This window comes from Cariama cristata, unplaced genomic scaffold, assembly GCF_000690535.1.
Source record: "Cariama cristata isolate BGI_N322 unplaced genomic scaffold, ASM69053v1 scaffold29568, whole genome shotgun sequence".
NCBI classification, from domain to species: Eukaryota; Metazoa; Chordata; class Aves; order Cariamiformes; family Cariamidae; genus Cariama; species Cariama cristata.
In genome coordinates this window covers 44,474-57,722 of record NW_009632221.1, presented here as the reverse complement: position 1 = coordinate 57,722, position 13,249 = coordinate 44,474, and the positions used below count along the sequence as shown (strand labels likewise).

General features: G+C 35.1%; 1 protein-coding gene across 1 annotated transcript in view; it reads left to right on the top strand.

Annotated features, from left to right (window-relative positions):
• Nucleotides 1-13,249, top strand: part of LRCH1 (leucine-rich repeats and calponin homology (CH) domain containing 1) — a gene marked incomplete at its 5' end in the record, with an annotated part of 55,552 nt that overhangs the window by 27,488 nt on the left and 14,815 nt on the right. Inside the window, 7 exon segments of the mRNA XM_009706268.1 lie at nt 583-603; nt 605-670; nt 779-819; nt 3,093-3,094; nt 3,557-3,604; nt 4,832-4,904; nt 10,736-10,840. Coding sequence (XP_009704570.1) covers nt 583-603; nt 605-670; nt 779-819; nt 3,093-3,094; nt 3,557-3,604; nt 4,832-4,904; nt 10,736-10,840 — 356 coding nt within the window.

Genomic DNA, 13,249 nt, shown 5'->3' with positions numbered 1-13,249 from the left:
CAGTTACTGTTGTCCTAGTGTTCTGCAGAGTTTCAAATCTGCATACTCTATGTGCACATAAGCAGCATTTCAGTTCTGGAAAGGAAAAAGATTTCAGAATCAACCTTTTTCATTTTTTTCAGATGTTTGCTTCAGATTCCTATATACCCTTTCCTCTATTGACTGCTTGCTTTCAGATCATTGTCTGTTGTGAATTTATTGTTGCATTGCTTTGTTTTCATCCACTGTAAATTAAATTTTAATATCTAACCAGGGCTGTGGCTTCTATTTGAACACAGGATGCTAGAGATTGGATATAGAAATCTGCAGTCTTCTAGATAATGTCGTGGTTGTTGGTAGTAAACACGTCCTCTTGTTTTGATACAAGCCGTTGCAGATGAAAGCATTAACATTGCTTTGACTGAACTGCTGACAGTGAAGCATCAGGAGGGGTTTCAAAAAGTTGTTAAGAGAGAACACTGATCAGGTTAAAACCACGACTATAAAAGTATTTTATATATCCATTTGTTTGAAATTCACTACTGAACAGAATGGTTTCCAAAGCTATACCCCAGTGCAATGTTTTTATTTCAAACCTTGCAGATTAAGCATGGATATTTCAGAGCAGTGGTGTGAATCTGTATCCCATGGAACCAGCAACAGCTTTAGAATTTCAGGAGGCTACAGTAAAGTGTGTTTATCTGCCTTTTATAGAAAAAAATAGTGCATTTGTTAGATTCATCATTCAAGTTTCTACCCAATGAATTACATATTTGCATTTGTTTATCTTTATACATAGCGGTCAAATGCAGATGGAGATGTCTTCCCTTGGTCAGGTACGTTAATGAGTGTACTATTACAAAATATGTGGGGGGGAAAGACGGGAAATGAGCCAGCTATTTCATAAATTATTAATCTACCAAGTAGGCAAGGGAAAAATTTAATAGACTGGAGGACAAAACTAATTTGTCTTTAACATTTTTATGGAGTTGTTTTTATTTTTTTATATGTGTATGCGTAAAACTTTTCTGGGTTTATCAGTTACTTTTTCATCTTAGTTTTTTTTCCCCTCTGTGTGCAACTTCCATGTATGCCAGTTCATAGCTCAGCTATGCACACTCGTCTACAATCCCACCCCCTTATCTCTCTGTTCTGGTGTAGAAAAACAGTACATTCATTAAGGATAACCCAAAATATTTTGTAAACTAAGAAAGTGTTTTCCCAGAGCACTATCAGTATGGTTACAGAGAGTATATAAAATATGATTTGGAATTTTACAGTGTGATATATGCTGGTTATTATTTGAACTACATCCTGACTGGTGAACTGGGTATTTTTTATGAAGTACTTTGTTTAAATTTACATTATCTATCTGTTAGCACTGGCGCTGCAAGTATATAGTATCTACTTACTTCTTTGTTTGCTTTTCATCACATTATTTGTAAAAAATATTTCTGAGGTAATGTTATGCAAAAAAAGATACAGTTCTGTTTCCAGTGATGCACAGTCTAAAGAGTTATTTATCTTACAGAGAGAAAATGCTGAAGAGGAACTAGAATTTCAGAGGAGGAGGGAGTTGATTATGGAGAAAGCAAAGCCTGAAATGAGAACTTGTGAACAGGGTGAAAAATGGTCATTGAGTCAGGTATGGAGGTGTACAGATGCAATAAATGTGGAAACGTTTGGAACGGATCATTGTGTTCTGTCAATCTGTGTGTGGATATAATAATGGGTTTAGGCCCATTGGGGTTTTTTGTTTGCCTTAGCATGAATCTCAAAGTTTGGCTGTAAATGGGAAGTTGATTAAGACCACCTATCTCTCAGTAAAAACTGATATAATGAAATTAATAAGTTTTCTTCCACTCAAAACTATAGTAGTTGCAGTGGTTGTGTTCCTCTGACAAAAATAAGTCATCTCAAAGTTAGATCTTCAATAAAATGAAACACCTGATTCCTCTTGCCCTCACCTCAGTTACTCTTGTAGTTATATAAGCTGCTAAGTTTTTGTTAATGGCAGTATTTTTAGCGTGTTTAATATTACAAACAGACTGTATATAGGTGGAGGTGATAGTTTTAAAGTTTCAAAAATATTTTAAGTTTTGTGTACATTGCAGTGATCCAGAAACAAAGAATCTAATTTAAATATTTGGTGCATAAGTTATTACTTCAGAACTTGTTTATATAGAGTTTTTGGTGACTGCTCTTGCAAGAAGATTCTGAGAACAAAATTACATAGTGTTCTGTCTATATTGGTAGTACTTTAACGTGGTCTGTCTTATCCAGATGTAGACTGAATCTGGTTTTTCTTGATGCTTTTCAAATATTCTTATGTATAATCATCATTACTGTCAAATATTCTTATGAAATGCTTGTGACTTTGGTCTTAATTTTGTCTTTGTTTTTTCTTTAAAATGTCAAATTCAAAAAAATTGAGTTGGTTCATCTCTTTTGTTATATTGTTGTTCGTTGGGGTTACCACACTTTATTTGGAACAGTTCTTACTACATCGCTGAGATTAACAGATAAGGCTAATTCAGTATCAAAATGTGTGTGGTCTCTGTATTTTGCTGAACTGTTTAACAGGGACACTGCTGATTCACTGTTAAGAACCTTTTAAAAAGAAGAAATAAATCTTCCTAAACACTTGTAGAGGGCCTGATCTGAGCTGTATTACTGTGCAGGTGAAAGCACTAGGCACCTTCTATAAAGTGGAAACACACCTTGCAAGAAGGAGGTTTTAATCATGCTAGATTCTGTGTAGTACCGTAAGCCCTTGTAAGTACACTTTTCACTGTAAGCTTGAAAAGTAGCCAAGAAAGGTCATGAAGCAAAATGGGTGTGTAATCTTCCTTCCCACCCTCCTAACTTTTGGAAGGCTCTGTGACTGTTGGGACCAAGTGTTCGAAGTGCTGTCTTTTATTTTTGTTCCCATTTCTTATCGATTTTTTTTAAAAAAAAAAAAAATGGCCCTAGGGAAATTATTTTGAATTGAATTGTAATTTGGTTTTACTTATGCCAGCTGTGTTTCTTCTGAGTTATGATTGATGCAGAATTAATGATTGTATTTCATATTTATTAACGTGATTTACATGTTTCCAATTTAACTATAGCAGAAGTGGTAACAAAAGGTATGTTATATTGCTATTATAAAAAGAATTGCTTACGGAATACTTCTCTCTAAATCTGTATTAAAAAAATCTATATTTGCATATTAAACTCTTGGTGATAGTTTAATTACAAAAATCTATGAAAGAAAATTCGATACTGCATTTGAACCAACAAACATTAAAATCTTATAAATGCAGTTATAATCACTTAGGATTGAAACTAAAAAATTAATGACAAATCTGTGTGAATAATTTCTACAGGATTTTTTTAGATGTTCAACTAGCAATAAAAGCATTTATTATTCATGAAAATTAATTGTTTCAGTGAAAAAAAGAATTAAGTATTAATGTGTATCTGAGTGTCATGAGTAAAATATCCTGTTGTGGTGTATCATTAATATAGTTGCTGAAACGGTCTTTTTTCCTTTCTTTTTTTTTTTTTTTTTTTCCCCCCCTTTCCAAACACACAGAATGATCTAATTGTTTGGAATACAAGTGGGCAAGCCTCTCACAATGAGGTAAGAGACTGGTGCCATTTGTTTGTCTCTTACATGTTTTATATGAATGTTTCATACACTTAAATGAAACATATAATTGAATATCACAGAAAATATGACTGAGCTCATCAGTAATGGCTGTGTTGTTTATTTGGCCATTGTTTGTTTTGTGGTTTATTCTTGTCATCTTTGGGATTTACTAGGGTATAAAAATATACTTTCTGATAAGCTTATTTCTGAGTTATGTAGTATAGTAGAAAACATTTAATTCTTTTACGTTTGGTTCGTTCTGCCACATTTTTTTTTTGACTGTTCCTTGTTCCAGAAGAGTTTCTATTGACTTCGATGCAATTTCTTTTTGCACAGTTGTGTCATGTCCTTGATTAGTTTTCAGAGAGGAGTCTGATTTTGTCGTCCTATCACTTTCACATTATGAATCTCAGCAGAAGGTCAAAAAGGGAAATTGTAGGGAGATCCTTATGGAGATTTTTTTTTTTTCACTTCGTGTTTTCTGTGCAGAAGTAGAGCTTCTCCCTCTACATTGCACTCTGTATGAGCATCCTGCAAATTCATGAGCACCCAGCCACCTTCCACCAGTCTTGGCGATGGGACTCCTATAGTTCCTGGCTCCCTTTTTAAATAGGATTCCCATTATGGAGTTTGGTTATAGGACTTTTTCTATAAAGTTACCATTGGTGGTATGATGATTATACCTGACCTTCTCATGTATGCTACTATTCCATTCTTCCTGCTGCAACTGTTAGCCTAGTTCAGAGTCAAGGGTGATCCTGCTCTGAGGTGTGTGCTTAACTTCTTTTCTGCTTTTTAGGCAGAAATTCAGTGTTACATGGAAAATACTATGCAGAATGGTAGTTAATTCTGTGAAAGAAACATATCTAAGGAAAAAAACATGTTTTTGCTTTATTTTTCTAAATGTACTGTGCCACAAAAATGTATGTTTGGTGGAACCAAGCAATTACATGGAAGAACACTGAGAAATAATTGAGCTTATTTATAGATAGGGAGAATATCTTGCAGTCTTTGGTCAGAAACTCATGTTTTCCAGCAAAGGAATAGGACACAATAAAAAAGGGAGATTATCATAGGTTTGAGGCTATATTGTGATCAGATTATGGTGGAATAGTCATAGTGTGCAGTATTGTTAACTTTTGCATTTTTATATAGTCAGTTATGCTGAGACATTCTGGATGTTACTTTTACTTAGATTTATGTTCTTGAATTACACAGAACAAGGATAAAAGTCCAACAATGTCTCCTACTGCAAACGCCACAATCCCTTTTGGCCTGAAGCCACGATCAGGTAACGTGGGAAGGAAAATTAACCAATTTGTGTGTACTTTGTTTCTTTTGTTGTTGTTGTTTTGTTTTGTTTTTTTACATCTGTGTTAATAGATGTCTGTATTTTTTTCCCTTAAGAAGGCAGTGATGAAACATTTTCTGTACAACAGAAGAAGATTAGAACATTTTAAGGTTTATAGGTTTGAATCAAGGCTGAATTTGTAACAAGTATGTATTTGGCACATTATATATGGATCAGTTTTCATCCCTTACTAATAAATTAGGTATTTTATAAAATGATATGTATGTATGTTTAAAAAAATGTGTGTATGTATATAAATACACATATTTTATACGTGTATACATATATATCATCTGTGCTGACATACTAATTGAAATAGGATTTTTGCTTTATTGGTACGTAGTGATGCAGTTTAGATTTTGTTGAATAATATATGTGAATAATTAGACTTATTTGGAAAATGCTTGTGCATTGCTCATTACAACTAGTCTTTCAGTACTTATGCTTGTGTAAGGATCAAGCATTATAGGAAGATTAGATGTTTACTTCATCCAGCAGCTGAGTTTAATAAATTTGCAATGCACTAAATCTGCATAACCATCAATCTTTTAACAAGCAGCTGTTTATTTATTAAAAAAAACACAAAACAAACAAACAAAAAAAACCCAAACAAAAAAAGCCCCACAAACAAAAACCAAACAGAAAAAAAACCCACACAAACAAAACCAAACTAACAAAAACACCCTATTGGTGTATTTGGAGGCTTGGATAACAACTTCCTTTAAAAACAGGATTAGCTACAGGATTAAATTCAGTTTCTATCTTCTCCATGCTGAGGTAGTCAATATTGTTAAGTCATCTCACATCACCTCTAAAGAATAACTGTAGGTTATTCAGTATGTTTCAGCATCCTGAGACTAATTCTGGTTTCTCACATTCACCACAAATGCTTTTAATCAAATGCTGGTAAACCACTGCAAGCCTGTAGTTTCCATAACAAAATATCTTGGCAATAATAGCAGCAGTTTCACATTTGAAGGTTTAAGAAATTGTGCCCATAGATTTGGTGTTTTGTTTTTTGTTCTTTTGTTAAAGTTTTGAAAAGCAAAGAAAATGGTATTGAACCAACTTTGTTTCATGAAGAGGATATTTTAAATTTCTTCTGTAGTTATCATACAGTTTGACAGATCTATTCAGTTGCATTTCTTAGTTTGTTGAACTGTTAAACTGACTCTGTTCTTGTATGTTCCTGATGCTTTAGAGATGTTGTTATTTCCCTATATTTTAAAGTATGGGCTAAATGATAAGCAAATGAGTCCTTTCAGGATCTGGAAAAAAAAGCCAACGTTGAGTAATACTGCACAGTCCAGTGACAACATTGCGATAATACTGTTAAGAGAAAGACATGTGAAGGCAAACAGACCCATGCCGTGTTGCTGCTTTCACAAAATGTAGCCTATGTTCTGCTGAGCTGCCAGTGAAAGCTGCTGCTGGGGACTGGAAGCAGTGTTATGGGAGAGAATGTAAATCCTGATTTATTGGTCAAGTGTCAGTTTAACGCCTGCTTCCCAATCTTGGTATACCAGTGCACCAGGATGTCTTATACTTAATGACTGTACTAAGTCAGGGCAGAATAGCCTAGTGAGTCTTTTTTTAGATGATTTCTAGGAAGACTGGATTGCAATGGTTCCAGTCCTTTGCAACAAATCCTCCAAGTTGCAAGACGGAAGACCAGATGTGTGCAACTCCTACGGTTCTTCCCCTGACTATATTGCAGCTGTGTATAGCCTCACTGAATACCAAACTCAGTTGGTTATAATCTCTTGATTTCTGCACTGTACCAATTCAAATTCATATATTTGAATCACTTTGAGTATGCCAATACTATAGTGTATTTTGGTCACAGCTGTGGGTTGCAGGAAACTTGATAATCTGAATTTATTTTCCTTTCTGTATCATATGCTACAGTCACCAAACTAGAGCCATTACTGCATCTTTCACCTCATCACATCCAGTTTCAGTCATGCTACCTTAAATTTATACCGTGGTAAGACAAGGGAATTTGGCAAAAGTAAAATTTTAGGTCCAACTTCAGATGAAAAGACAGTATATTAGCTATGTAGCACAATGTAACAAGTGCAACTTTGCAAAGGAGTAGCGAAGCTGTATATTGTTTCCTCTCCTGCTCCTACCCTAGAATTACTCTAAAAGTAGTATTAAAATTTATTTTGCTGACACATGAGAGTAATTTACAGATAGTAGTAGTACATGACTGAAAATACTGGCATGTTTGTGAATCCTGCATGCTTTTCCATGTGATCCAATGAAAGTTTTTCAGCTCAGTTTGTAGTTTATTTTAATAGCTTTATTTAAGTTTTTTGTGCTCTTAGGGAAAACCTTAAAACTTACTGGAAATTAGTTTTAGCTATTTAACTTCATTAGAGCTTACATTTTAGTTACTTACTTCGACAAATCTTTTAAATCTGAGTGCAAGATTAAAAGAAAATAGTGTTCTAACTAAAATGTGTACATCATGCTCTATGGAAAAAATAGTAGCAAATTTTAAATGAAAATATATGCAACCCCTTCTGAAATTTGAGAGTTTATTTTCACTGTGTTTATTTTCATCTGTTTAAAATGAATGTTGCTTTTTATTTTATTTCCCCCCACCCCACCTCCCATAATTTCATAATGATTTCTATCTCTTGTAAAGGTGCAAGTAAACTGTTCTGGACTTCTGGTAAGGATTCCAGTTTTTTGAAGTGCACACACAAATGGAAGTGCTTCCAGAGGATAAACCACAGTGGCTAAACTTCTGTGTTTAGTACATACTGTGTTAATACATACTAATATGTGTTCAGGACTGAAGGTCTTTTTATTCTTTCATTTTAAAACTAGGCAAAACATTGGGAAAATTCATATCTGATGGCTGACATGGTACTCAAAGAAAATGTTTTGAAAGGTAATGAATGTGTTTTGACTTATCTGACCCTTGAAAAGAATGGGTCAAGGTTTTCATAGAAGGTCAAAAGAGAGAGGATTTTTTAACTTTTTAAGAATATTTCCTCCTGTATTTTAAATACTTTCAAAGAGTATGGGCTTCTCAAATTCACATCAATTTTGAAAACCTTAAAAAATTACTGTTGAAAAGAACCAATAATTACAAGTTTTCTTAGAACCGTAAGTGGGTTCTTGGGAAGTGCTTTTGCTCTCTGAAAAGGAATCACTCAAAATAGTTAATAAATTTCAACCTTTTCTGCTTGATTCATGAATTGATTAAAATGTTTAAAGTGGTGCTAATTGTTGAAACTGAGTTTTGCAAAGTTAGTGCCACGGTATCTTTAATACGCCGGACTCTGAAGCCTGAACATCTATTAATATCTCCTGCAGTACTCAAGAATATTTTTTGCTTTTGTTCCGTGCCATTTTGAGGTCACTGTGTTTCATAGTTTCTGCTGAACAAGATGACAGCAACACAGACAAACAAAAGATTGTACCTTCAGAGGCTAAAAGAAGCACTGGCAAAATTCAAAATCACAAAGCAGTTTGTATTGTGAAGTGAAAAGTTGTTCCCCTGCAACTGTTTACTTAGCATAATCTTACTTGTGAATCCAGTGTCTTCATTTTTGGTAACTTGTAGAGGATGTGAAGCACAATGCTAGTACCTCTGGACATGCTTGCCTTACTGTCTTTCAAGTTTGTTGGAGCACACAATGATCATTAGAACTTGACAGTATTTTTCCCTCTTTGGAGTGCTAGTTACTTTTTTTTCTAATCTCTGGATATTTATTCCTTCCATGTGCTTTCTTAATTATCTGTGTACTTTGGAAAATAATGAGAATCCTAATTGCCAGCATAATTAAAGACTGTTTAGCATTTGCCATAAATCTGTATTCTGTTAGCCAGTGTTAACTGTTCAGAGTTTAAGTTGTGCTGACTCAGGTTCAGCTGATCTGGTGTCCCAATAGCCAGAAGCAGTAAACTGGCTCTTGAAAAAGGCATGGCTAAAGAGAGCGAGCTCTTGAACAGTTGAGTGTGAAGAGAAGTTTAAGATGATGTTTTATACAACATTATCTGAATTATCATCATGTTAATACATATTCCAGAATTGTGGGAAGGAGAAATTCTATGTGATTAAGTTCCTTATGATTATTAATTTGCAGTGGTATAAAATAGGGACTCTCCGTGCTTACTGGAACTTTACCTTGGACTTTCTTCTAATATTAAATGATTTTACCTGCTTATTGATCTACACAGTAATTTTAAATTGCTTTACGGTTATGGTTTAACATTTAGAGTAGAGGTAGTTTATAATCTCCAGTTTAGTTTGAGAAGCATGAATATTGCTTGTGTGTGGGAGTCAGTAGATAAAACATGGAAATGTATGTAGGAAACCAAGAAATGAGTGCGTTCATAAATTTTGTGGCAGAAGTGGTAAGGAACATTGTGATCAGATACAGGAAGAGTTCATTAAGGAGTGAGATCGTTGTGAAGGGCAGAGAAGGAGAGATTTAAATTTTGTGTCAGAAAATAGGAAACCAGTGGGAATCTTTGAAAGGATGGGTGACGTGCTGAAGATCAGCAGGGAGGAGGTGTTTTATGGATGTCAGTGTCCAGTTCTGAAACACTGTAGTGTAGAATAGAGGTTTGAGGAAAGCTTGCATGGAAATCCATGCCGCAATCAAGACAGGAGACAGAAATGCAGAGTAGTTGTGGTGGGGAAGGAATAAAAATGTCCACTGAAGGATTTGAGGAACAAATAAGAGGTGTTGTCATGACTAGTTGAAGGAGAGAAGGCAGAATGGATGGAGAATAGGGACGGTATTGCTGTCCAAGTTTAGCTCCATGATGAGTTGATGGGTGATCATGAACTATAGGCGTGACGTGCTTTTACAGGTGAATAGTCTCCAGACTCTGTTGCAGCTTCTGTGGAAGTGTGGAATTTTGTGCATGCTTTAGGGAGCCCAGTTAGATCATGACTGAATTTGCGTTTGCTAGAACAGTGGAGGTTTGCCAAGGCTTGTGCTGCAAGCTCAGGATCACCTCTTGGAGGTATTGTATGTCTGTTCTTGTCTCTTGAAAGTCTGTAAAAGTTGCGGAGGACCAGAATTTTCCTAGGGTGATGGGCCTGTTGTAAGTTTGGACTTATTGCTGGGGAAGTCAACAAGAAAGAAAAGTAGTGCTGCATGTACTATTAAGTGAATTAAAAAGAAAAGAGAAACATCTGTAGTACATGTAATTACAGAACATGTTTCAACAGAATGAAAATCCAAGGGATAATGTAGTTGCTACTTACCAAAATTAGCTAGGAAGTTGTAATGTAATATTTTCCTATGGACGTGTAAATTTTCTTTGTCATTGGGGGAGGAAGTGTTCTTATTACATAGTTACAAAAAATACCAAAATTCTTATTCGCTGAACTTTTCATTGCTGAAACTTCACAGCTGATATATTTACCTTCTAATTCACAGAGTCAAAGTTTTTGTCAGGCTATAATGTAAAATCTATGGGTACTTTTTCTTAAAACTTAGTTGTAAGCAAGTTGTGTGAAGTGCTATGGTTACAATGATCTTGCTAAGCTTAATAGCCTTAACTGCGCATATAATGTATGATTTGCAAGTACTAACATATAACTTTCCGTTCTTTTTATTCTGCACCATCTTTCATTCTTTTCTCAAAAATTACACATTTTATATTAATCACCTTTTAATTACATCTTTGTCATTACCATACAATCCTAATGCCATATATGAAATGCTGCTGCCCCCTTTTATCCCCCTTCCGGTCCTTATACAACTATGGTTGGACCGGCTGTCACTCCCCTCCAGCAGACCCATCCCTCAGTCTTCCTCCTATCTCCTTCAACACACTTACACAGGCACAAACATGGGACAACTTTAGCTACAGTATCCCATCTGAAGGAGACAGTGACAATGGTAGGTGTTCCATATATAATTTACTTAATTTTGTGTTTTCAGAAACCTGAATATATGGCAAATGCCCCATGTGGCTAAGGATGAAAGACAGTACTCTTGAGGGGCTGTTTATAAGACTAAATACTTCAGATGATGCATGTTAATTTACTGTAGAATATGTTGTTTCAAAAGTACATGGGTGAAGAGAGTCACTGTTTTCAAGTTTGGCAAAACAACTTTTCCCATGATACCTGCTTCAAGAACTATTTCCGATATAGGTTTATGTACTTGCTTTACTTTCAAGGGTTTATAAAAGTTGTATTCAAACTGCACTTAATTTTGCTACTGTCTTTTCTGCATTTTTTTATTTATTATTTTTTGATAGTGACTGTTAACAAAAATATCCTGCTCCCATGTGCAGTTATTGATGCAGGTGCATAACTAACTTAATTAGAAGAGGAATCCATGAAGAAACAAAGCTGAAACAATCAGCTAAGCAAAAATAGTGATTTCTGTTCAACAGAAACTGTTAGTAAGCTGTCAAACTTCTCTGTGCATAGTGAAGGCCAGGTACATTAGTGGACTCAGTTACTGCTGCTTTTGTTTTGTTTTTCTCCAGGGTGTTATTGTCATAGTACATGGAGTCATGGCACTCATATGCAAAGTTGGCCATTTTGGGGCTATCAGGGTGTTACACTGCATTAATAGTTAAATGTCAGATGAAAGAAAGAGAACAGAGACAATTAAACTGTTTAGAAATACTTGATAGGCAGATGTATTTTTTAAAGTAGGACTGTTGTTCTTTCAGTTGCCCTTAAATTAGAAGGGTGTTTAGGTATTTGAAGGCAGTGAAACCATCTAAAGCATCAAAATGGAAACCAAGACCACAAATCTTGACAAATAAATGCCAACATTTAGTTTAGAATGCCTACATTCTTAGTTTGGTTCATTACTTGACAATACTCGCTATTGCCACAGTGTTCTTGATTATAAAACCATAAAAGACAGTGTATGTAAGGAATCAGCTCCATAAAGGAAATGAGTATGGAATATACGAATTGTAATGGTAAGTTGGAAAACTGAATTTAGTTCATGATGGTATGAAGCTAATTTGACTTTTTGCTGATGAATGTTCTAACAGAGAAAGCTAGAGGTACTTCTATCAGTGCATAATTTGATCTGTGTTAATCTAGATTTGTTACTGTGTTACTCTTCTAAATGAAACGAGCAGTACAGACTAGTGTGTGCTTGTGCATTTGGAAGATGAATGTCTCATGTCATTCAAATCTTAAGCCAAATGCAAATATCGGTATTTATTACCTTGGGCTGTTACAACAGAAAACTGCTTTTTCAAATTTTTTTTTTTCTTTTTTCCCAATCAGGCCTGTTGTCTTTCTCTTTAGAGTTTGTTATCTGGGGCTGAGTTTGTTATCTAAGGTGTATCTTCCTATAGTAGGAAATAAAATGGACCGGAGACTGTTCTCTGGCACAGAAGTTAGTTGGCACAGCATCATTCAAATCCATACCTAAGCACTTTTACTTTCCGAAACAGGATGGCCTCATTTAAGCTGGTTTTGGGGAATGTCCTTTGCCTGTGCTATTTCTTGAGCTATACCTAGACATTGTGTAGAAGAGAGGTGGGTTTGTGTCAACCAGATCTGTACCTGGAAGCAAGAAGGTTAAGGGTATCAATGTGTGCAGGCCAGTGCTGAGAATCCATGCCTTAGCCCTGTGTAGCTTGCTTATATAAGTGTAGCCTTTGATACAGAAATGCCATGCGTCAGTGTAGCATCTTAATACTTCATATCATCTTTAATGTAACTATCTGGCAACAGCTCTGTAATGGAGCCAAAGTCCAGAATTTCTGGGAGGTTATAAGGCTTGGAACAGACAGGTCTGCCAAGACCAATGTCCATACCATTGTGGAGGCTTTGGTTTAGCAAATGACTCTGTATAATAGCTTCACAGTTACTTAAATTTGGACTAAATAAATCGATCGAAGAGAAATCTAACTATAAAATTTGGACTAAATAAATCGATCGAAGAGAAATCTAACTATAAACTTTTAGCCTGACTTCATCTCTAGCTGTCATTAGTCCAGACTTCTTTTTGTCTATTATTTTTAGAGTCAGGTTAAATAATTTTGTTGTTTATCTGAAGGATGATGTTGTCAAACTGACTACTCGGGCCACTACATTCCTTGATGTGCTAAAAGCAGTGCACCTATGTGCATTGTAACTCAGTACAAAAATGAAAATTTTCACGAGGAAGTTTGTCCTTGACTGTGGTATGTTAATAACACAATATGCATTCAACTATTACCCATTTAACTTGTTGAGACTTGTACAGAATACTTTTTAAAAAAAATAACTGGAACAAGCATTACATAATAACCTTGGTTGACCATGAATTCAAAAAGCAGAAACTCGC